At 51.3% G+C, this 25,637-nt stretch overlaps 1 protein-coding gene across 5 annotated transcripts; it reads left to right on the top strand.

Moving 5' to 3' along the window:
- Positions 1–260: 260 nt before the first annotated feature.
- Positions 261–25,637, top strand: LOC131205271 (uncharacterized). 5 transcript variants are annotated; one of them, XM_058197298.1, is made up of 26 exons: positions 261–523; positions 4,895–5,051; positions 5,134–5,300; positions 6,517–6,552; positions 8,929–9,111; positions 9,177–9,320; positions 9,391–9,524; positions 9,874–10,054; positions 10,116–10,576; positions 10,639–10,807; positions 10,870–11,295; positions 11,362–11,580; positions 11,643–11,963; positions 12,039–12,221; positions 20,112–20,243; positions 20,309–20,632; positions 20,701–20,889; positions 20,958–21,095; positions 21,343–21,549; positions 21,809–21,991; positions 22,053–22,184; positions 22,761–22,850; positions 23,488–23,644; positions 23,729–23,895; positions 23,963–24,286; positions 24,350–25,637. In XM_058197298.1, exons 1-26 carry the CDS (start codon positions 316–318, stop codon positions 24,718–24,720), a joined length of 5,403 nt encoding a protein of 1,800 aa, XP_058053281.1. In that variant the 5' UTR covers positions 261–315; the 3' UTR covers positions 24,721–25,637. The 5 variants fall into 5 exon arrangements, with proteins under 5 accessions (XP_058053281.1, XP_058053283.1, XP_058053282.1 ...); XM_058197300.1 differs by lacking the exon at positions 21,343–21,549; XM_058197299.1 differs by lacking the exon at positions 22,761–22,850.

Here is a 25,637-nt window from a genome sequence, read left to right as displayed (position 1 = left end):
GATAACTAATAGATTTTAGGAAAATTTAACTAAAATCCTCACCTTTTAAAGTGTGTTTATGGCCGCCTTTTCCCCATAGTGCGCTGGGAGCGGGAGAGATTCTTCTCGTTGGCCCGAAGGGCGCGCGATCTGGCCCGACGATCGCGCGGATTATTTTTAACACACGATCGATCCGATCCGGACCGATCCTTTGCGGCCAGACGGGCCGCGAAAAGCCGCTCGCACAGCGCGCGCACCGCAGTTACGAGCGGACCTCTGAACGGAGCGGATCTTGAAACAGCAAGTCCGCGAAACGCTTCCCCCCAGTAGCACGAGATGGTTCTGCCGCGAATCAGAAATCTAGTTGCACCGCTGTGCTTTCTGCTGCTCGCGAGTTGCTGGCTGGTGAACGATGTAGACTGCGCCAAGAAGGCCGCGGCCCCGGCGGCTGCGCCCGCTACCTCGGATGCCACGATCGAAGAAGTGTCAGCCAAGCAGCTGGAGCGGTTACTAGAGGATAAGGATTACGTTGCGGTGTACTGGTGTAAGTGTCCTTCCCGACCCGTCCCCGCCTATTCCCCGCATCGTACCACCGTGAACCCCATCAGCGCCGCTTGATACGCGAGCCGATGTGATGTGATATTTCTGTGCTGCTCCGCCTGGTGCTTGCCCGGTGCCACCCACCCGGACTTGGCCACCCGGGCCCGTGCTCCGGTCCGCCAATCCGGTCGCTGTCTTGCCAAAAGTGAGCTTCTTCCTTTGCGTGGTTCAATTCCGCATGGCGGCGACCGCAGCCGAAGGAAATGTGTGCAAAAACAGGCTAAAAATAGTTGACCCGGTTGGTCGGTCGTTTTTACCTCCCATCGCCCCTACCGCGCCCAATGTAGTGTCCATCAAGTGAACGAGGGGTCCATTAAATGCACTCCTCGCCGAAATAAAACTGAGCAACGGCGGAGTCCTAGGGCCGGCCATCGTGCGGGCTTGAAAAATGATCCTCTCGTGCTGGTGGTGATGGTCGTGATGATGTTCTGACAGCTAAAGCTCCGCCCGACCGCGTGTCGATCGGCTCAGTGCCCCCCTCCCCCACCGTGTATTGCAAGCGCGACGAGAAAGCTTGAAATCTGTTTCGGACCCCGAAAAAAAAAACGGCGAAAGGAATTCTCCTCTGCAGAGGGAGCTGCGCAAAGAGACACGCTCAAAACACAACACAAGCCCGGCTCGGCAATCGTCCGCGCGTATTGCGCAACCGGCGGGCCGATTGCAGGGCCGTGACAGCAGGACGCTCGACGTTCGAGTTTCTAGGTTTCGGTTCTTCGTTTCGCTCGGTCTCGGGCGCGCGCGCCCGAGAGAGAGAGCTGAATTATTTTTAAAAATATCGTGAAAAGAAAACGGAAAAGTCGGAAGAAAAACAAAAGAAAAGCAGCGAGGAAAAGGGAAAACCCACGAGCAATATCAATACGGTGACCACCGCCTTGAGGTGGGATTTTTGTCACCACCCGAGAAGCTGATAAAAAAGAGTGCGACACACAGTGCGGCGTGACAGTGAGGGCAAGCGAGACAGCGATACGGTCCTTCTCGCCGCCAGTGACACGCCGTTGGACGCGTGCGCCTCGCGCGTGGTTCGGTTTGTGAGTGTGTGAGCTTCTGCGCCGCTATCAATAAGAATGGCCACGCGCGAGAGTGTTTGTGTGTAATATAATGACCGGATATCCTGTAGCACGACGACGGATTAATGGTGGACCAATTGAATGTGCCAACGAGTGATCAATAGGTGGTCGAAGTAAATCAATTTAAATAATTTCAAAGGAGGTGATAAGGTGATTCCACTTACAAGCCAAAAACGGGTCCAAATCGTTACCGAAAATGAAACCCTTTAAACACTCTCTTAAACCCACGGCGAAGCACGAAGCTGATAGACCGTGGTCCACGGGACACGATGTCACCCCCGGGCCGCCGTACGCCCGGGCCACGGGGTTTTTGTGAAGAAAATGGCGACGGTGGCAGTGGTGATTTTCAGAACAAAGTGTTCAAAAATAAACCTTCCGACCCGTGCGAACCGACCGGGGGTTAGTGTGCGCGACCTCGGCCCGCGAAACCGGCCCCTCTCGATTATGGGGGCCCCGCCAGCGGAGTACGGAGACAAATCTTCTGCACCCGCACCGCACCTTCCACCGAGACCACCCGGACCAAATACCCGGTTTCCTTCTTGCGCGAAGTCCCGCGGCACGATCACGATCAGGAAGGGCCCGTTCTGTTGTGCGATCACCGTTGCGGTACCACAACGACAGCCGCATTCCGGTTTTGGCGACCAAATATTGTAAACATTCATTGGCCGAGGGGGCGCCACCCAGGACACCCGTGGCTGCCGTGTCCGTGGGACCTACCAATTGCCGGCCACGGCTCAACGTGGCTAAGAATAATCGGCTACGGGACACAAACCAGGACCAGGAAGCTAGCTTCGAATGGCCAGCTAGAAAGCGAACATGGCCCCGGGTTTTGGTCGCCCCGAAAATCGATTAGCGCTCGGAGTGCGGATGCCAAACGGTGTCTATGTTCGTTGTTGAATAATTGACAGGTTTGATTGATCGACACGGGCAGAATAAATCGAAAGAGAGAAGAATATAGCCCCACACATTTATCTTCGCCGATACTATTCGGCTTTCGGGGCGATTCTATCGATTAGCGTATAAAGCCCCAAATTTATTCCACCGACAGCCCATTCAGCGGTTTTTTATGTACAAAGAAGTCATTTACTAACCAAAAATGAGAAATGTGCTGGCAAAATGTTTTGCTTACTGTAAAAACAAGCTGCCGCCGGAAAAAGACAAAACGTTGGCCCATCTAGTTGGCACTGCGATACGATTATGAAAATAATCGTTGCCCACGAATCGATTCCGGTCGCGCCGAGGCACGGAAAAGACCGGAAAAAGTCCGAGTAAAAAATACATGATTCACTTCGTTGGCCACGACGGAACGCCACGGACTGCGTTTGTAGTATGGTACCTAATACGGGGCCTGACAGGGGACGGGGCGAACCTTGAACGGTTTCGGTGTTTTATGCCTCTCGACTCGACGGTTGTGTAAACAGTTACTCTGTTACTCGAGCACGCTAAACGGTGAGAAGCGAAAACCATATCCCGTGGACCGTTGGTTTCTTTTTCCATTGCCTAACGATTGCCAACGTTTGGTGTCTGGATGGCGCAACCGTGGCTAAATGTGATGCACTTTGTCGAATTTTATGGCGATGGAACGGACAGACGATCATGTTTCATTAAAGAAGAGATGGATGGGTTTTTTACAGCTGCTTGAAAGATCGTTATTTAATGCGCAAAAACATGCCTAGTGTGTTTTGATCAATGATGATAATGATGATGATTTTAACCAATAAATAACATTGCAAAAAAAGACAGCCCACTTTGGCCAGTGGCAATGGGGCAATCGCCACGTGAATGAACTTGGCATTCCTCAATGGAGGCGCACGGTTGGCCACTCGAAAAAAGTGAATCCCAAGCCACCCTTACATGACACCTCTAACCTGAAGAATGTGACACTCGTGCCGTGCCACACCCCTGCTACGGGCGTTTACCGGCCAGCAAAGGCAGCCAATGTTCGGCTGATGCTCGGCTCGGCTTGGAGCGGCCGTAGTAAAAATAGTACCCAGGTACCCACGAGTCAAAGATGAAACGACACAACGCGATCGTCGTGAACGATGAAACCACTTGTCGTTCACTTTCTATCGCCAAACTGCACCGGCCAGGATGCACCACACGACGACGTGAAGTGAGACGTTTCCCGACGACCGACCCACGATCATTGTGCGTAAAGTAGGTCAACTTTCGACGAACTCTCCTCTCGTCTCGAGTCGGCGGGTCGAGGTTCAAGCGATGTGAGCATATTTTACTGTCAGCAGCACGCTTCCACCGTTCAATGAGCGGTGCAATCGTTTGGCGATCGTCGCGCCATCGTTGTCGATCGTGCTGCATCGGAGCTAATGGTTAAAAATAATTAACGACCACCAGTGCAACGCCATCGGCGTGGCGTTAGCATAGCTCTTCCATGTGTACCCCCGTGCGACTACACGTGTTGTGGTGAGATAATTCAACCTTGAGCTAATTATGTCATCATGGAATGGAAACACTGCCCGCTGTACCGTACCGCCGAGGATCCACTAGACTGTCATTTTTTTTGCGCTTCACGTGTGCCACCCTTGCACACGATTGTTATTGTTTGAACGATCGTTCGTCGGGGATCGTCTTGTGACACCTACCTAATTAGAAACTTTGGCTCCCGACCGCTCGCGTGCCAAACCGAAAGGGACGCGAGAGAGGTTAGTTTTCCCTACTCGATCGGACTCGTGCCTGCCTTGACAGTTCGTAGTTCATACAAAAGTACTTTATGTTTCACCACGAAGGTTTTCATATACGATGAATGCACAAAAAAATACCGGATACTGCTGACAGGACAGGATGATTAGGTACCCGTGAAATATTCTGTTAAAGTTTCAAGGGTTTGAACACTTCATTTGCTCGAGCGATGAAGAGCTTATACTTCAAAGAGTACTTGATCGTTACTATAGAAGTTTGACAACTGGAAACAACAAGATCCGTCAAGCCTATCGAGTGTCTATTTCAAAGAAATTATGTGAAGGCCACTTTTAAGAAACTTTAAAAACTTTGAAAAATTATAAATAAGTAGTGAAATTTCGTGAAATAAGAAGAAACATTTAACGCGAGTGGTGGAACCATATCGCCATATCAGCGAACTCGATTTTACCGACGGACAAAAGCCAAAGCACAATCACAGTTCACTACGGTTCCTTATGAAGCCAGTGCATTCGTTTTCCCCACAAAGTGCGATGTGTTTCTTCTGCGTGTGCGATGAATAATTAATTCCTCTCATCATGTCTCCGCGCCAGATGCCAGAAGTTGTACCACGTGTGACACAGTATTAGCTGAGCTAGAGCACATCGACGATGATACCGATTCGTTCGGTGTCGATTTCGTGAAAATCAACGACAAACGACTCGCGAAGCAATATGGCATCTCGAAGTTCCCAGCACTTACGTACTTCAGGTGAGCAGAAAACTAACCACAAAACAAGACTCACCCCACGGAGGGCCACAGAAGAACTGCAGCGCGAAATTGTCACTTGCAGAGAGAAGGAACCAATCATCTACGAGGGAGACCTTATGGATGAGGCCGGCGTGCTCGACTTCCTCACCTCGCTGGAGGCGATGGATCTCCCGGACCGGATCGAGGAGGTCAACTCCAAGATCCTGTCGAAAATCATCGAAGACTCCGACTACGTGGCCGTGCTGTTCTGTAAGTGTTTGCCGTTCCTCTCGAAGCTCTTTTTATACTCCTTAGAAATCGACGGCCATGTTGGGCCCGACTAGCAGGCCACGAAACTGAAAATATGAATGTTGTAGAACAATTGGTAACCGATTCGTTGTACAAAAGAGCAATCGCGAGTCCGAGTTTGAGTGAACATTTCATCACATTTTGTACATTTTTCACGCCGATAAATAACCGCCGTCCATTCTCCCGTAGCAGCAGTTCCGAAGAGTGGGGCAATATTAAGGCACCGCAGGCACCACCACCACCATTGTTGTTTTATTTTTCGTTTGTGATTTGGTCACTGTATCTATCCATTGTTCACTGCTCACACCCCATAACCATCATGTAGATTTCGTTGCTCCTTCTCGAATCTCGAATCGTGGCCACGAAAACGTTTATCCCTCGCTAACACCGCTCGGAGTATATTTGTAGACGACCTCCTCTTGGCCACAGCATATAGCGAAACATCAGCAGCAGCATCGTTGTTGTCGTGTGGCACTTTCACCACCCGTTTTTTTGTGTGATTAATATGTACAGTTTTGAGGAGGCAAAAACAACAACGGCATAACTATAAATATGTTGTCATTGCACACCCAATTCCTGGCGAAACCAGCTGCAGGATTCGAAGGATCTATTTTTTGGTTTTTGTGCCACGTCATTTTCGAAAGTCCCGACAATGAGGAAGTGACCGTTCCGTATGTGTCTGTCTCTTCTCGGGCGAAACAAATCAACATAAATCGTATAAATACTTTTCTTTTTCAACTTTTCTCTTTCTCTCTTTTTATCTTTCTCTCCCTCTCTCTCGCTCTCGATCACACTCGGTTCTATCCCGGATTTCACGGTTGCACGATCAATTCGCACTGTGCCAATCTGTGTCCCCCGTTCACATACTCTCTCTCTCTCTCGCTCTCTCTCTCTCTCTCTCACTATCTCTCCCTCTGCCACTCTCTGTGCACAATCACACACCGCACCGCACACCCCGGGGGACGATGATCCCGCACCGATTGGGATGGAACGCGCGGTGCCCGCCGGTCCCGGTCCCGGTCCCGGTTCGCGGTGTTTTCTATTTGCAAAACGGCGCATCTCTGATCTCTTAAAATACCCACAAATCGCACGCCAACCAACGCCGCAAACCGCACGACAATCCGCATGAAACGAAAAACCAAATCAAAAATCGTATAAAAAATACGAACGTTCGTAGGCACTGATCACGAAAACTGCCCACCCGGAAACAACAGTAAGTGCAAGCAAACGCCACTACCACCAAACCAGCCAAAATCTAATTCTACGAACCCATCACGATGCCCGCCACTCCCTGCTCTGCCACCTTCTTTCTGTCCGTGTTTGTCTGTCACGTTCCCACCTTTTTTGTGTAAGCGGCCTGTCTTCCTGGCATAGCAACCAGCAACCCGAGACCCCCGAACGGTGCTGCTAGAGACACCTGGCCCCGGCTAGATCAGGACCCCTGTTGGTTCCGTGTTGTGTTTCGTCCAATTCAATTTTCTGCTTACTCGCCCTATTCGATTGTTGTGTTTTTTATGTTGTGTCGTTTATAATCACGTGTTACTTGCTTCAGTTTAATAACTCTCCGTTAGTACTCAAATAAAGAAGCTTCAATTTTTGAGGAACGTGAAACTATACTTTCCGGTTAATAAAACCTTGTATTTACACAAACAAGACGGCCATTGCCATTGTGGCTTCCTGCCCATGCGCCATCTTATGCAACATAAGACGTAGGAAGGATCTTTTCAAAACAACTAAACCGGTTCGATAAACAAACATGCACTCACCCAACATGCACGATCGTTTCCAGCCCCGGTTTTAGTGGCCACCGCCAGTGGCATGCCTACGAACACAGCGCTCCGAGCTTGGGGCCGTAAAGTGTGGCCAATAAATTTACGACCAACGTCATCGACGACCGTGGAACATACGCGTAGGCCACGGACGACATTCAATGGAGGCGCCTGGTCGCCGACGACCACGGCGACGGCGACAACGGCGATTATCCGAACGCCGCCCACTCCCCGAACGCAGACTCCGGCGGAGCGCATTCAGGGTCAACACCTTCACGTGGCCATCTGAAGGCTAACGACTTGAGACACATTTTCTGGACACACGCCCGCGCCCTCTCGCGTCATGTTTGCTCCATGTTTTTGCCCTTGCTCCGACTTGCTGTTGTCGTGTTTAATTTTAGTTCCAAGCAAGTGAATCATTGTTTTCAACCGCGACACGCCACGGTGGATCGTAAAATGTTTTACTGCCTCGAATGGCAAACCGTGTGCGCTACATTCTCGCTCGACCTTAGCCGCAAGGTTTCTGTACCTCTTTATGGGATGTTTTGGTAAATAGTTTATGGTACTTCAAAAATAGAACTCACTACACAGAGCTTTCAAGTCTCTCTCATCTTCTTGATCCGTTGCTGTGACTCAGGCCGCAAGGACCGTGGCAAAAAACCTGTCCATAGCCCATCAAAAGCTCACTGCTCTATGTATCATTTCTTAATCCCCACAGTGAAACGTTTCTCATTCCGTTTTCTCTGTCTCTCTCTCTCTCTCTCTCTCTCGCGATCCCCACAGTCTCCTGTAGTGTAACCTATTTTTACCAGTCGGCCTCACAAGCGCCGGCAACCCACGGAATGAAAATTGAAAAATTAGCGCACGAGAAAATGGCCATTTCCCTGTTTTCATTGCCGCCGGCCGTTTCTGTTTTAATGGAAAGCAATTGGGTTTTCGGGCGGCCACCTTCTGGGCGGCCTGGGTACATTGATGTTTGTGTGGGGCTATGGTGCCGCCCACCGTTCGAAACATGCCGCACGGCATCAAAGTGCTTCACCTACAACCGGATTGTAGGTTATGGAAAACCCTTTCGCCAAATTATGATCACCGCGAGCGTGGGAATCGAGCAAGCCGCGACCTGACGATGGATACAGACAGAATGTTACCTCTCGGAGTAAACAGTCGTCCATCGGACACGGCCACCAGATACACCAGAGTCTGCCCACGCTGACTGACCGCTTTGACCGTTTGAAATTACATCACACACATGGAACGGATTATTTTTAATCTCTTTCTCGCATGGCCATCGTGCGGTTCCCGAGCAGTTGCAATTCTATGGTCCAGCAAACCGCAAGAAAACCGCACCGGTCCATAACTTGCCCCTCATTCGGGGAAGGTTTCAGCTTGTCTGTGGGGATGGTTTGCCCAGTTTATGGTCCAGATGTCTGGGCCGCTCTTGTTGGTGGCCCTCTCCTGAATGTTTATTTGTTGCTCCATTACCGGTGTTTATTTGCTTAAACGTCTTATTTGGTTCTCTTTGGTGAACTAATCACCCACCGCTTTCCACAACAACACCAGCACACTGGGACGACACCTGGGACGACGACGGTGCCGGCGCTGACAAGAAGTCAACCCGAATGTTGTTTGAAATTAATCGCACGATCGTACGCTCTAACACGTCTGCTTCTGAGTGTTCTAAATCGTCTTAATCTATCGGTTAAAATCATCTCACAAATAACTCTCTGATGCCCACTACCCGTTGACACTCGTCGTAGCGCGAGCGAGTCAGAAACCCAGCGCCGATCGCGTACTAATCTCGTTTCCCCCGGTTTTCGCAGACAAGCCCGAGTGCAAGAAGTGCATCAAGGCACTGCAGGAGCTGGAAAACATCGACGACGAGGCAGACCAGCTTGACATTGGATTCGTGAAGATCCACGACGAGGATCTGGCCGAAGAGTACAATCTGGGCGCCCTGCCAAAGCTCGTCTACTACCGTCACCAGACTCCGATCGTCTACGAGCGTAAGTGCGCCGGGGACCGGGGAACCGGGTGCGCAACGTGCTAATGGGGCAATCCATCTCGACAGATGAGCTGCAGCGCGAGGAGGACGTGCTGGAGTGGTTGGTGGAGAATAAGGCCACCGGCGATGAGGATGATGTCATCGAGGACGTCAACGCCAAGACGCTCAAGACACTGATCCAGAACATCGACAATTTGGTGGTGCTGTTCTGTAAGTAGCGTTCGTGCCGAGCGAGCGAGCGACCTTCGGCCCATTAAACCACCCGATAAAATGCTTACAGACGACGACGGTGATGAGGAATCGGAATCGGTGCTGCAGGAGCTGGAAAACATCGACGATGATTGCGCCAAGCATGGCATCCAGTTCGTCCGGATCGACGACCCGAAAGTCTCGAAGGAGTACGGTATCGATGAGGTAAGTCGCGCCCGAAATGCATCAAACGACTCGTCACCTCCGGCCGCGTATGACGTAAACCGCGAGCGGCAGGAGGTATAATTAGAACACACTTGAAAACCGACCGACCGACCGACTGACCGTCGACCGATACGGTGTCGGCCGCCTGCCGACTGGTGGTGGGTGATATTTATATCCCAACAAGCGGTATCGCCGAACTGCCACCTTGCCGTTAGCCGCTCGTTAGCTAACCGGCCCGAAACGAAAGAGTTGCGCAGTCGGCGCAGCTGGTTTATCTCTCCCGCGGGGCCTCGGAGGACGATAATTAACCTTCACTCTTCTTTTTCGTCGGTTCTGGTCCCAATGGCAGGTTCCCGCCATTGTGTACTTTGAGAAGCAGATCCCGAACGTGTACGATGACGATCTGTCCGATGAGGAGGAGATTCTGGAGTGGCTGCTGTCGCAGCTGGAAAAGGACGAGATCGAGGACGTCACCGACGAGATGCTGGACAAGCTGATCAAGGAGGGCAAATCGATCGCCGTGCTGTTCTGTAAGTACTGGGACACGGACACGCGCCGAGCTGGCCAGGCACTCAATCGCTTTTCGTTTAGACGATAACAATGACAAGAAATCGGAAAAGGTGCTCAACGAGCTCGAGAACATTGACGACGAGTGTGACCAGCTCGGTATTAACTTCGTCAAGATGGACGACACCGAGGAGGCGAAAGACTACGGTGTGACCAAGTTCCCGAAGCTGGTCTACTTCGAGCAGGGCATTCCGACCGTCTACGAGGGTAGCCTAGAGCAGGAGGAGGATGTGCTGGACTGGCTCGAGCGGCAGACGAGCAGCGACGAGATCGAGGACGTCACCGACGAGATGCTGGACATGATCATCGAAAAGATGCAACACGTGGCGGTCCTGTTCTACGACAAGGACTCCAAGACATCGCAGAAGGTGTTGGCCGAGCTGGAGAACATCGACGACGAGTGCGACCAGAACGACATTGCGTTCGTCAAGATCGATGACGACAACGAGGCCAAGGAGTGGGGCATTGAGGAGCTGCCAACGATGGTGAGCACCGTGCAGTAGATTAGCACCGACGGTGGTCTCTAGTTTTCTGTGTTCCGTTGTAGATCCTGTTCGAGCGTGGCATTCCACACATCTACGAAGGCGACCTGCTGAAGGAAGACGAACTGCTCGGCTGGTTGGTGCACCAGAAGCGCCACTCGGAAATTCCAGAAATCACCGACGAGATGAAGGACAAGCTGATGCAGATGTACGATCACGTTGCAATTATATTCTGTAAGTGAGGGACGGTGACACTTGCTGGCGTCACGCGTTTCACTTCAATCGAACCGTTGCAGATGATAAGGACGATAAGCAGGACATCCGGGTGCTGAACGAGCTGGAAAACATCGACGATGAGCTGGAGAAGGAGGAGATCGTGATCGCGCGGTTGGACAACGCGGAGGAGGCGCGCGAGTACGGGCTCGACCATCTGCCCGCGCTGGTCTACTTCGAGAACGAGATCCCGGCCATCTACGAGGGCGACCTGATGAACGAGGAGGAGGTCCTCGAGTGGCTCAAGCTGCAAAAGTACTCGGCCACCATCGAGGAGGTGACGGACGAGATCCTGCAAGATCTGATCGAGGAGCACGAGTACGTGTGCGTCTACTTCAGTGGTGCGTGCGAGGAGGGGGAAAAGTGTGACAAAATCTTGGACGATCTCGAAAACATCGACGACGAGCTGGACGAAGCCGGTATCATCTTTGTCACCACCGAAGACATGGGTAAGGTCCGGCTTGGTGGTTGAAATTTCCGGTGCCGCTAAAAAATCGACGACCATTCCGTTTCAGTCACTGCCAAGAAGTACAACATCAAGAACCTGCCCTCGTTGGTGTTCTTCCGCAACAAGGACCCACTCATCTACAGCGGTGACCTGAACGACGAGGACGAGGTACTGGCGTGGTTGACCGATGAGGAAACGCTCGAAATTCCCGGCAAAATTGAGGAGGTGAACAACCGGATGCTGGAGAAGATCCTGTCCGAAAACGAGCACATCGTAGTGTTCTTCTGTAAGTGCACCGACGCACTCGTAGTAGGCCGGGTGGTGTAAGACAGACAACTTTGTTTCTAGATCACGACGACGACAAGAAGGCGCAAAAGATCATCGCCGAGCTGGAGAACATTGACGATGAGTGCGAGGAAAAGGACATCGATTTTGTGAAGACGTCGGACGACGACATCGACAAGGAGTACGATCTCGAGACGCTCCCGGCGCTAGTGTTCTACCGCAACAAGTTCCGCACGATCTACCCAGGCGACCTGATGAAGGAGGACGATATCCTCGAGTGGGTCCTGCAGCAGTACAACACCAAGCCGGAAATTATCGAATCGGTGGACCGCAAAACACTGCAAGTGTTGGTCAACGAAGTCGAACACTTGGCCGTGCTATTCTGTAAGTGACGGGACGAATCCACCGGTAGCGAATGCCTCCTTACGAACCACGTCCACGTCTTTCTTCCCCGTGCAGACGATGACGATTGCGAGTCGTGCCCGAAAATCTTGGAAAAGCTCGAAACCATCGATGACGACACCGACAAGCATCACATCCAGTTTGTGAAGGCCAACGACGAAAAGTTGGCCCACGAGATCGGCATCTTCTCGTTCCCGGCCCTAGTCTACTACGAAACGGGTGTCCCGATTATGTACGATGGTACGCAGCCTGCTCTTTGCCCATGACAACCGACTACTACGCATATTTGCATTTCTTCTCTCTGTCTTTTCTCTCTCTCTCTGTGTCCTTGCAGGTAATCTCAAGAATGAAAAACGCATCTTGCAGTGGCTAATTGATCACAAAAGTAAGAACGCAGTGGTTTCCCGTAGTGTTTAAGTATTACCGGCAACGACACGACGGGCAGCCCCCCGAAAGCGGGGGCTGCGATCCATCGTTTGGCCTCGAACCACCATTTTAATTTTGAGTTTTTGTCCCCAGCGACCCCCTGGCCCCCTGCTGAACCCCCCGTTCCCATTGTTACTCTTTGAGTCGTTCTTTGTGTTGTGTTTTCGTGTTTTAAGGAGCGCTTTTCTCTCTGACACGGAGAAGCCGAGTTTGGGTGCGGTCTCCCTCAGCTGTTGGACCCGACGACCCGCCATTTCATCCGCGATCATCCGCCTGGAAACATGCGGGGCCAAAATGTCAAGGACCATCGGCTACTCTCACCTCATCATCTTCTTGTGCTGTGGGCGTTTCAGTTATTCTTTCGTTAGCCTCTTTCGATCTGCCGCCGCTGTTATCATCACATTTTGACAGCTGCCCGTTTCGAATCGGTTCCGGTGAATCGGTTCAATCCCTTTTGCAAGCTTCTACCATTCTACCAAAATGATCCTCCAATCCATGGCGTTTGCTTGTTTCATCATCCATCGACAGCGATATTCATCATCTTTTGCTCTCTCATTCTCTCAATCTCCTCGGCCGGCCCAGAACGGTACGATATCAAACTGAAGTACGGCATGACGAAGGAGCGGGTGCAGGTCGTGTTTTCCGACCCGGCAGAGGAAGCCCTTCGGGCGCGGCTCCTGGCGGAAGCTCGCGCGAGGGCCGGCGTTCCGGAACGATCGATCCTCCGTCCGTCCACCACCACAGTCGGTCCACAGTCTTCCCTTGGCATGCCCCGGTCGTTGTCCACCGTGCTAGGTAACACACACAGACACAGACATACAGACCAGCCGCATGTAGTCGCCGTTGATCGTTGGGCCTCCCGCACACAGCTGATGACTGATGACTGATGGTGATGATGATGATGATGATGATAGCACAGTGTTCGGTGTTTTGTTGCTCCGTAGCGCTCCGCTCCGTAGTCCCGTGTTGTGTGTGGCTGGATGTCGCACCCGCTCTCTCTGACCCTGACGTTCCCCACTTCCGATTTGGCATCATTGTAGCTTGCTCCCGATTTGTGTCTAGGAGTTTGTAACCGTTTCCGTAGAACTAGACCGTTTGGAGCATTTCCGTAGAGTGCACCGCACATGCACGGAATGGGAGGTGTACTACTGCAGTGTTCGTCCTGCTGCTCTGCACTAATCGTCGCCCAAAGCGCACGAACGAACGCTTGTGCGTTGAGAATTGGTCAATGTCAATTGAGATGCGCGCGCTCGGTGCGCGCCGATGTATACGCAATGTGTCCGCAATGTCCAAACCTCGCTCGATCGATGTCTTCCTGTTGCCCGATTGTTGTACGTCGTTCGCCGTTGTACTCGTGTGCCTCTCGATGGCGTGTCGTTCCAGTCCCGTTGTGTGAATCCTTCGAGCCAATCGAAAGAGTCCAATGAAACATTCTCATGAATTCCGTTTTCGTCCTTCACAAATCCCATCACACCCACCACAAATCCTTGCCACCAACACCACCTCCACATCATCGCCACCCACCCCCACCCCCCCGAATACCGCCGATTTCTTCCAGACAATAAGCTACCGAAACCGAAACTGCGCAAGCGTTACACCGACGACGTGGAGCTCGAGCGCGAAGATCGCATCGACAAGAAGCGGTCGTCCGGTGCGAAGAAGTTGAAGCCTATCCCGAGACTAGACTCGGTGGAGCCGCCGACACCGCCGAAGGGCGGCAAACCAGACGCGCCGAAAGCGAAGGCAAAGCCCCCCCCGGAAAGTGCCAAGGACAAGGGCAAGCCCTCGAAGCAAGCTCCCTCGCCGCCCAGTAAGGCGGCGGTCGGTGGCAAACCCTCCACAACCTCCAACAAACCAGATCCGCCGTCGGCCAAAGGTCCGAAAAAGGCTACCCATCCAGTCGATGAGGACGAAGGTAGTTGTCTCCCGCAGTATCCGGTGCCCTAGCGCCTAGCTCTCTATTTCGCTAACCACACACTCTTGTACACCTCTGTAGACCACGTGTATTCCTGTGTGCTCCGTAGTCTGGGCACCTCTCGCCAGTTGTTCTAGCCCGCTGTCTCTGTCTTCTCTGTTTTCCTCTGTACTTTACTTCTTCGCGTACGCAAGCTGTCTCTATCAGCGCGTGTCTGTGTTGCTGTGCCTCACGCTCTAATCGGTCGTTGTAAATATGTAGTAGCTAATACGTAGCTAACCGAGAGAGGATTACGATTACATCCCGGTTCCGGTCACTTGTTCCTCTCGTTTCCGTGTTCTGTCTCTCTTTCTGCACACATAACCACTACGCACGATTAACAAACTACTTCCGTTCTATCTTTCACTGGAGCTCACTCTATGGTTGAGATCGGTAGGGAGTTTAGGAAAGGTCTTCGATCTGGGTGATCTCGGTCCCGCGAAAGAATTCCGCCGGCAGAGCTATCGTTCCATGGTGTAAACTTCCGTACCGTTGTAGAGTTGTACCAACACATTGTACGAAACACATTCCCCAAAAGCATCCATCAGCCAAAAACGATCATATACAAAAACAAACCAAGCGTTCGTTCCCCGTTTGGAATGGCTCATTTTGTCGCACCCCAGATCACCAACAGCGCGAACAGATTACGCGCGCGATCTGGCTTCACTCGGTTCACCTCTCACGCTGTTTTACGCTTTTCCTCACGTGTTTTGCAATTTGTCCGTGTGCTGCTGGGTTTCACTTGTTGCTTCGGGATGTGTGCGTTTGGGTCAAATCCAATGTTTGTGGCCGATGAATTTAGCTGACACAATGTCTGACACACCCTCCAAACTATGGTGACGGTCGCGTCTTCTGCCCCCCCAATGGTCTCTCTTTCCCGTTTCTAGTCGTCTTCTTTACCATGTTTCCTGGTGCATATACCGTAACCATGTACTTGTTTTCTTATAGATTAGAGTTTTTAGAACCTTTCCTCGACCGCCCAAAACGAACAGCGAAACGAAGCGATAACCACACCAGTGTTCTCGGAACAAAAGCTATACCAAGCAAGCTCTCAATCAATCCGTTCGCAGGCCACGTAGACGATACGGCAGTTCTAGGCAGTAGTTAGCGGCGTCTCGAAACAGTCTAATTAAGTAAACTATATTTTTAGGGCAAACCGAAAAGGGCGACGGGCAGAGGAGATTATTTTGGGATGCTGGATCGCACCGGAGTCGCAATCCCGAATCGGAGGAATGCCGAGTCCTCCGCCCAAAACAAAACGAATGGCCCAACCGATAACAAAATTCCGTTTGATACAGTTCGATAGACTTAATGCCATGTAGCACCACATCGCAAAATAATCGAGTCTGCTTGTCGGCTGGCCCCAAATCAACACCACCTCCCCCGAAAAAGGCAGTAGAGCAGCAGCAGTGTTGTAGGGACGTCAATATCTCGATTAATGTACCGATTGTTTAGAAGGGGACAGTGAGGCAAAACTAAGTTCCAAACACAGCACCAGCTCCAGGAGTACAGGAGTGCCGGCGACAGCGACGAACGCGGCGAATGGCCAGTGAGGGGGAGACCACACGTAAAAGGATGAGTACACACCACCACCGATAGAGAGTAAATCGCCATAAGAACACGCCGCCGTTCCACCGTCCAACAACAGTAGAAATGTTGTTTGTAGTGATTTGGTTTTGTTTACAAAAAACATTTTGTCAGTTAATTCATGTTAAATTAGCTGCTTCCCGGGCACACGATTTCCCCACGGCCCAGGGAAACGGATATTAGAGGAAAACTATCGACTATACACGCGCGCCACGGTTTGAGATCCACTGCCACAGGTTGCCCTACACAATATCTGTTGATCTCTTTAAATCTCTATTGTAACCTAACATACTGTCGCAAGTCGGAAGTGATCAGCAAGTGTCAAAGTTGCCTACGGTTGCTCTGATTGCGTTGTACTCGTGCTGTAGCCTAATTTTGGCTCCTAAAAGTGTGATAGATCCGTGCCTATCGCTTATAAAGAGTTCAACAGTATTGCGTAGCGGATCAAGAGGTGGCCGCCTGGTCTTACGCATAATGTTTTGCGCTGGCGGCTTCTGATTTGGCCGGACGGTTTGTTGTTGAGTTTTGTTTTTTTCTTTCGCGAGCGTGTGACTTGACTGCCAACCACACAGTGCGTGTTTTTGTGGAGCAAACGCAAGCAACGGAATGTGCCAAGCAAAGCAACGCAACGCACTGAATGCAACCCCCGATATAACCCGTGTACTTCCTCTCTATCTCTCTCTCTCTCTCTCTCTGCTGAGAATGCAATGAATGTTACTTTCTTGGTTTTGATTTAACCTAACGTATCTATTGTTTTTTCCCCTCTCTCTCTCTCTATCACTTCTTAATCCCCACAAACTCCCACTCGTCCGAGTAAAAAAACCGCAAAACCGCAAACGTAAACGCAAAAAGCCGGATCGGAGTGTTGGAGCCAAACTCCCCCGATGCAAAAACAAAGAAACAAAAAAACAAACCAAACCAAAAATTAGGAATCACTAAATCTGACAAAATGTTTTTTGTATACACACAGATGACGAATGTTTCTACGTTGGACTGGGACACGCCGGTCGTGTAACGAAGAAGGACAAGAAGGCCAAGGATTCGGACGATTCGTTCCGGTGCTGTCCGGCGAAGGTCGAAAAGAACACCCGCGTAACGCAGATGGCCGCGCAGAAGATCAGCCGCCGGGACAGCGACGAAGCGGAGAGCCAGTTCGCCTTCAAGCAGAAGAAGCTGGCCGACGTGGCCGACGCCACCGCGGCCGCCGCCAAGGAGAAGAAGGCCGCCCAGGAGCGCAACCAGATCGACCTGAAGAAGGCCACCAAGGCGAAGCCGGCTGCGAAGGGTGGGAAAGGTAAAAAGGATAAGGACGAGGACGACGACGACGATGATGAGGATGGACTGTTCGGTAAGCTGGGCTGGTGGTAGAGACTGTGAAGGTGTGTTTCGGGCCGCGGGCCGCGACCCCGGAACGTAGGGCCCGCTTCCAACAGACCCTTCCACCCACCCCAACAGACCACAGTCCAATCACCCGCGAGTCGTGCTTAGGCGAGGGGCAAGGGATCGGTTTCGGAGAAGCACGAGAATCGTCCCCACAGAAGAGTGCTGTCAAAAATTCAAAACAAACCGTAAGCTCCATGCTTGTTTCGGGCAGTAAACAATCCACCGGAAGCGACTAGTGTAGCCCGCCCCCTGTGAGTGTGTGCCCACTTTCGACCCCACTCTTTCCGGGCGTCCCACAGCAGACAGACAGACGAATGCCAAATATCAAGCCAAACCCAACAGCAATCCTCCTGTCTGTGTCGCACTGTAGTTGATTTGTTCTCTTTTTTACTTTCTTTTTACTTTTTTTTCATCCCCTTACGCGACACTTGCGATCAGCCTAACCACACAGCAACAGCCAAGTTCTAGGGCCGACGTACGTCTTCCGGACGGAACGAAAGGGGAACGGTCAAAGTTAGGATACAGGACCGGGGCGAAACAATAGGAAACAATTGACAGCGAGTTTGACATAATCTCGAAAAGAGGGAAAACAGGGAGAGACACGAAGGTGAACATGTTAAGCAACCTCAAAAATTCTAGTCAAATATCGAGAAGGAGGCGAGAACTAGTTCCTCTGAACTGCACATGTAAATAATGAAGAGGAAACAAAAACGAACAAACAAGATCAAAGCAAACAGGGCAAACGACGAGTGAATGGCAACTTGTAAAGAAGTAGTAACGACGCATGGTCAAACGTAAACACTTTCAAAGAAGAAGGCTTAGAAATATTTTGTATAAAACGATATAAAAGTAACCACAAAAAAAACAAGAAAATCAAAGCAACTCTACTGCTTTTAGCTTAAGGGCGCAACTCAACGTAACACTCACTCATTCTCTCTCTCTCTCGGGTGCGCGCTCTCTCTCTCTCTCTCTCTGGAGCAAAGCGGCGTGAAGCATAGGCCGACAGTTTCCTTTTACAAACACCACAACGTAACGGCAAAACCTCGCACAAATCTTGTGAAAAACACTAACACACTACCGCAAACGCCTCTGGAGAGCACCGTACCACGCGCTGCTATACACTACTAATGCTGGGGCAACGAGCAATCGAAGGATACTAGAGAGCTTTGCTTGTCGAGACGCGTTTCTACTAATGTCACGGAACACGATTGTCTAGTGTGTTTTGTTTTCTTGTCCAACGCGACCAGTTTAGTTACTTTAAATTTGATTCTACATATCGTTCCACAACTTTCGCTCGACATAGACTGCAAGTTTGTTGATAGAGTGTAACTTTATTTACCTGGTATTTATTAACGAAGACTTTGCACTGCGCAACGCAAACCAATCGAAAACGATGGCGCGGTGGGGGCTTTGGATTGGATGCGAACACGGACATTGCACAAGGATGTACGCACGCTTAACACGCGCGCAGGGAAGTAGCAAACTCAGTGAGCATACTAACAGGGCCACGCGTGCAGCGCCACAGGATAATAGGGGGCCTATTAAACGGATAGGGATAGGACAAGCAAAGCCACAGAGAACTGTTGCTCTCATGCGCGCGCGCGCACACGCACCGCACACGCAGCACGCACGGTACACAAGCACACTAAAACGCAACTATTCACTCGCAACTCGCACTGAAACTGTGTTAAGATGCTCTTTTAAGACATTTCTATTACTATTTTTCAACTTCTAGTTCTATTTCTGATTTCTGACTTTTATTTACCTTCGTACGCACGCCGCACGCGAACGGTCGCGAAGTGTAGGAGATGAATTAGGTCAGCAAAGCAATGAAACGATCGTTTTTTATCCTTAAGCCTTGCACCACTAAACTGATATACAGGGACCGACCCATGATGAATGCTATTGAAACTGCCTTAGAAACCCCTGAACGGAAACCCCAAGAGTGACGGCTAAGCTTACCACACCAGCTGACGGAGCTGCCGTTTTCTGTGATTGAACCGCAGTTGTTGTCAAAAAAAACTTCCAAGGAGGGAAGGAAAATCACCGAGAAAGACTAATGGCAAGTAAACGAGCCAACGAGGAACTAACTAAGCAAGAGTAGCAGAACAGAGTGTGAAACAGAACCACCAAACGAACATGATAGCAAAAACCACTCAAAGAAAACACTTCAAAGAACTAGGCTAGAAATATTTCCAATGAAAACAAAAAGTGGCTCACACCGGTGAGTGTGAGCAGGACGAAGGAAAAGTGTAAAATGAAGGCAATTTAAATACATGAGAGCATGTTTCATATTCTGAATGAATCAAACGAAGAGGAGAAAACAAAGAAAGGAACGAGAAATGTATAAAATAAAAGAAGGAGACGCTAGAAATATCCAAAAACCAAACAACAAACGGGCGAGAAACCATTACTACTGTTAATGTTCTGTTTTTTTTTAAAGATAAACTTTAAACTGAAAACAAAGAACCGCAAAGTGCTCGATTCGATTCGCTGTCCGTTCTGGCGCAGGTTGGCTGGTGGAAAGGGGGCCAATCGAGTTTTTTTCCCTCCTCTCTCTCTCTCTCTCTTATTGGTTCACACGTTCGTTGTTAGATGACTTTGTAGTTCACATTAGCCCACTGCAGGATGTAAGTATTTGTACAATCTCGAGAGAGCGAGACACAGCGCGAGAAGCCAAAGCTCTTCTGCAACGGAGTGGACACACTTCCCAAAGGGGAACATTATTAAAGCAGTATCTTCCTTTTCTTGGTGGTGCCTGAACGTCATGCCGTCCGCAGGGGATCTGAGCAACGAGTACGATGTGCTGGACTGGATGCACGGTCAAAAGACGGACGAAAGCATCCAGGAGGTGGAACGGGACGAGCTGCTGCGCAACATCGAAACCAAAGACTTCCTGGCGGTGGTTTTCTGTGAGTTGCGATCGCTAGAGGGCAAGAGGGAGCATTAGCTAAATTCTGGCTCACCCCGTTAATAGATGTGGAAGAAGATCCCAATACACCGAAAATCCTGCGCCACATTGAGCTGATCGACGACGAGGCGTCCGACTACGGTATCCTGCTGGTCAAGTCGAGCGATCGGCTGATGGCGAAAAAGTTCGGCTTCCGCAACCCGCCCGGTGTGACGTACTTCCGCAAGGGCAAATCGATCAACTACGACGGAGACATGGACGACGAGGAGGAGCTGCTCGACTGGCTCACCGATCCGCACAACATGGAAATGACCGACCACATCGAGAAGGTGAACCGAAAGATGTTCCAAAAGATCCGCCAAGCGTCCGACTACCTGGCCGTGTTCTTCTGTGAGTAACCGCCCCGGATGCAAGCCTCACAAGGGTCGAACCCTAACATCTTCGCATCCCCACGACAGACAGTGACGATTGCAAGCAGTGCCCCCGGGTGTTGGCCGAAATCGAGCACATCGACGACGAAGCGGACGGTGCGGGCATCAACTTTGTGAAGATCGACGACAAACAGATGGCCAAGGAGCTCGGTGTGTACGCACTGCCCGGTATTGTGTTTTTCAAGCTCTCCTCCAAGGAGCCTGTCATCTACGCAGGTTAGTGGCGGTGCCCGCCTAGTGAAAAGCGAGTCGGTTCCTTACCGTTCCCGGTTCCCCGGTTTCAGGCGATCTCAACGATGAGGACGAAATCCTCAACTGGCTGATGACACAGAAAAACCCGGGCGGCGACGTCATCGAGGACCTGGACGGAACGAAGCTGTTGGTTCTGATCGAAGAGTCGAACGCGCTGGCGGTTTACTTCTGTAAGTTTGGTTCCTGTGGCCGGACACCGGGCACACGTGGGGGGTTTTAGATCTCTGTCCACTGATCACTGAGTGTATGTGCTAATTATTTAGTAGGGCCATCGCACCGGTTTTGAGTTCTAGAATATGTTGTAAGCATTGTACTAAGTAAACTATATCGAATATCTTTCACCACGCGGCACGCGGCACGCCACGTCTGTAACGCACGCACAAATGCACATTGCACACACGGCTGCCGGCTGGGCAGGGAACAAAACGACTTGTGAGGCTTGCTTCACGAAGGCTGCCAAGAAGCAGCGCAAGGCGAAGGAGCGCAAAGGGGCGCTGGATCCAGTAGGGTCCAGTTCGGCCGAGGTGACGGACGACGGCACTGCCGCTGAGGATGGAACAGATGCACCGCCAGCCCCGACGACACCCGCACCAACACCACCGCCAACGGTGGCCTCCACCGAGGGTATTTCACAGCGATCCTGTGTCCTTCTCCAGATCCCCCGACACGTTCCCCGTGTCGTCACCGCAAAATCTGGATGCATGTCCCTTTCTGTCCGCTTTGTGCAAACACGTGTGTGGCTTTCTGAAATGGTCCAAGCGATTGGCACATCATTAAAATTGTACTTTCTAACGCAAATCACCCCGATGGCGATCACAAATCACCGGTCAACTTACCTTCTGGGCGCTCTCTCCCTCTCTCTCTCTCTGTGCGATGTGCGAAGACACGGATGAGTGCGAGCAGTGCTCCGGGGTGTTGGAATCGCTGGAGAACATCGACGACGATTGCGACCGCCACGGTATTCTGTTCGTGAAGACGGACGACATCTCGATCGCGGAACATTACGGCATCAACGAGTACCCGGTGTTGGTTTACTTCGAGGACAACGTGCCGAATGTGTTCGAGGGTAAGGTTCGTCTCCGTCCTGCTCCGGTCCCAATACTTATTACTTATCCTCCATCCTGTAGGATTGCTGGACGAAGAGGAAGAGGTCCTACAGTGGTTGATCACCCAGAAGACGGAGGATCGCATCGAGCTGATCACGCGCGTCATGCTGGAGTCGATGGTCGACGAAACGCAGTATCTGGCCGTTTACTTCTGTAAGTGATCCTCGGCAGCCTGGCCCCCGGGTTTGCTAGCTTTTGTCCTTGAGGCTTTGTCTGGGTGATGCCGGGAGGGGTGGCAGCGGAGTAGCGGAGTCCCCCCACCGGTTTCGATTGGCTCGACTCGTTTTAACGAACACAAGCGCAAAACAGCAAATCAGGCACCTAATCCGAATCCGGCCGAGTTTGAAATCGGTCCCCCGCCTAAAGCACCACCCTAAAGCACCGTTTGTTTGGGCGCAGTAGTAGTACCTAATGTTGTTTCTCTTTTATTTTTCTTTGTTTGTTTTTATTTTTCTTCTTCAAACACACACAAAACTCTGTGCACAACTGCAATACAACCACCGTGCCCAACACTCCCAAAACCACTGGCCACCACCACCGCCACCACCACCACCACTGTTGTCTGGCACACGCCTTTCCTTGCGAAATTGTTCCCTCCTTCCGGCCACGGTTCCCCCTTGACCCGTTGACCGTTCAACCGAAACTACGAAACAACACTTCCTGCGGAACGCGTGGTTTGCGGAACCGAAACCATTTTCTTTACAATAACCCCCGAAACCGAAACGAAAGATAAACTCAAATCACCTTCGTACTGCCGAAGTTTTTGTTCAGCGGAAAACATACGCAAGCGCAGGGAGTTTGCACGGGAAGGCATTTCAGGTACAGCATCCGGGCCCCCGGGTGTCCTCCCCGCCCAGGTGTCCCCCCCTCCGAAACCCCAGCAACTAGCAACACTTCTGGCTTCTGACTCACTTCCGACTCACTTCCGAGTTTAACTTCTGTCCAACGTGCTGTGATAGCCCGACCCCTGTCATCTGTTCTGTCTGTCTATCTGTCTGTCTGTTACTTGTGCCTTGCGTTCCCCCCAGCTGTCCCCTCAAGCTGCCTGTACCATACGCCCCCCTAGAGCGCCCCTAAGCCCTCGAATTGGATGGCCAATGTAAATAAAGACTCCGACGAGGAAGACCCCCGTTCCCCCGTTTGTGCTGTGCTCCGTTGGTGTTCCCCGTGGCGCGTGGAAGCGAATGAAATACTTCGGCAGTGTCGGTAATCGGTAACATCCACAAGAACCAGTCACGCCTAGCGCTGAATGCTTCGTCCTGTCGCTGTCGTGCTGTCTATCTGCTCCTCTGCGCAGTTCGCACAATGACCCCGTGTCTTCCCCATTTCTGGCTAACCCATTCCCTCCTTGAATGTGTCACCCGTTTGGTGTGTGTGAGTGTGTTTGTGTTGCATCCCTGGTGCCATCCTAGACGAACCGTTCGCTTACATTTGTGATTCCGTTTGCCTCCAACAGACAAGATCAACTGCAACATTTGCGATCAAATCCTGGAGGGATTGGAGGTGATCGACGACGAACTGGACGTTTTCGGTATCCACATGGTCAAGATTCAGGATCCGCAGCTTGCGAAGCGCTACTCCATCAAGACATTCCCGGCACTGGTGTACTTCAGGTGGGCGACGGAACTGCGGAACAACAGAGGGGAGACGGGTTAGAGCAAGGGTTACTGATCATCCGGTTTAACTGATTCACCCAGAAACGGAAATCCACTGATCTTCGAGGGCGACCTCCAGAACGAGCAGTCGGTGCTCGAGTGGCTCGTCGACGACGATAACCGCGAGCTGGCGGACGAGATCGAGGAGGTGAACGAGCGTATGCTGGACCGTCTGATGGAGCAATCGCCGCTGCTGTGTGTGTTTTACTGTGAGTCATCCCGACGGATCCCCTCACTGGTATTTGGACTAATGTGAATCGTTATTCCGCACCGCAGACGATGAGGATTGTGCCGAGTGTGACGACATTCTGGAGGAACTCGAACTGATCGACGGTGAGGTCGATCTGTACGGTATCGATTTCGTGAAGGTGGCCAGTCTGGACGCGGCACACAAGTATGGCGTTACGACGATCCCGTCGCTGGTGTACTACCGCAAGCAGATCCCGATGCTGTACGACGGTGATATGCACGATCACGAGCGGGTGATGAACTGGCTCACGTCGCAGGACGTGTTCGAGATCAAGAACGAGATCGAGGAGGTGAATCGCAAAATGCTCAACAAGCTGCTCGACGAAAACGAGTTCCTGGCGGTGTACTTCTGTAAGTGCAGGGAATGGCAGGGTCGTGAATGTGCCACTAACGGCCTGTTTGTTTTCCCGGCAGTCGAAGAGGACCACGAGGAAAGCGAGGCGGTGCTGGAGAAGCTCGAGCTGATCGACAGCGAAACGGACAATCTGGACATCACGTTCGTGAAGATGGGTGACCCACGGTACGCGCGCAAGTGGGGCGTAACGAAGCTGCCGGCGATCGTGTACTTCCGCAAGCGCTTCCCGAGTATCTACCGGGGCGACATGTACGACGAGCAGGATGTGCTCGAATGGCTGCGCAAGAACCGGTTCCGCCAGCCGGAGCTGAACATTTTCATGTACGCCATGATCGCGCTCGGCCTTGGGTTCGTCATCTACACTGCATTTTTGCTCCAGTGCTTCAAACCGGCACCACCTGCCCCCGTGCCACATCCGAAGCAAAACTAACTGGCCCCCCGTAACAGCTGGCTGGCAGCACTGGACTGAACGACTTAGTTTGGCGCTTCCATTTGCGATGGCCCTTTCCAAGCAGAACTCAGACACACGGCGGGCCGGGCCGGGCACTACAAACGACGTAGCGTTATTATTATTACGATTATTTTAGTTTCTACTTACCCACAATGTGTACTGCCCGCGAACTTTATTACTGTTTAAATCTTTTGTTCTCAAATGGGGGCGTGCTGCTCACCGAACATCCTCTCCAGTCAATCGGTTGACTTCGGCATCTCGCCCCCCACGCCATAAAGGGTTGGAAAAATTGATGCAGCGACCCTGTAAAGAAGCCGTTACGTCTGTGCTGGAACCGGAACAAAAACCCACAAAAACAAAAAAGAGAGTAAAATAATTATAAATGGAACCAAAAAAAATGAAAGGAATTTAACAAAACAGTAGATTGTCCCTACAAAAGAAAGCAACAACGAACCTCTCTCGAACTGTAAAAAGCAAATACAAAGATGCATTTTTTTCTGTTGGTGAGTTTTTGAGCACACACCCAAACCCAAACAATGAAATGGAGTGGAAATCGTTCGGTTGCAAATCGTCCAACAAACGCCCAACGGCGGTCAACGACGGAGTATCGGTTACAACACTCAGCAATAAAACAATGTGAAACCCCTTCGAACGGCCTGTCACATGTCGCGCCCCGTTTGACCCCGGGAAGGATGGGCACCTTTTATCCCGTGTCGGCAAAAGGATTCTTGCCACACGCCTCCGATGGGACGGGAACGACAGAAGACACGACAACGATACGATACACGACTAGCGGACGACGCGACAACGAGACGATCACGACGAAAAAGGTAACGAAAGCACCGTCCCGGAGAACATTGCAACATTGTTTCAGGGCATCGAAAGGACCTCGATAC

The sequence above is a fragment of the Anopheles bellator genome, chromosome 1 (assembly GCF_943735745.2).
Source record: "Anopheles bellator chromosome 1, idAnoBellAS_SP24_06.2, whole genome shotgun sequence".
NCBI classification, from domain to species: Eukaryota; Metazoa; Arthropoda; class Insecta; order Diptera; family Culicidae; genus Anopheles; species Anopheles bellator.
The sequence above is the reverse complement of the archived record's forward strand: the minus strand, read 5'-3'. Positions and strand labels throughout refer to the sequence as shown.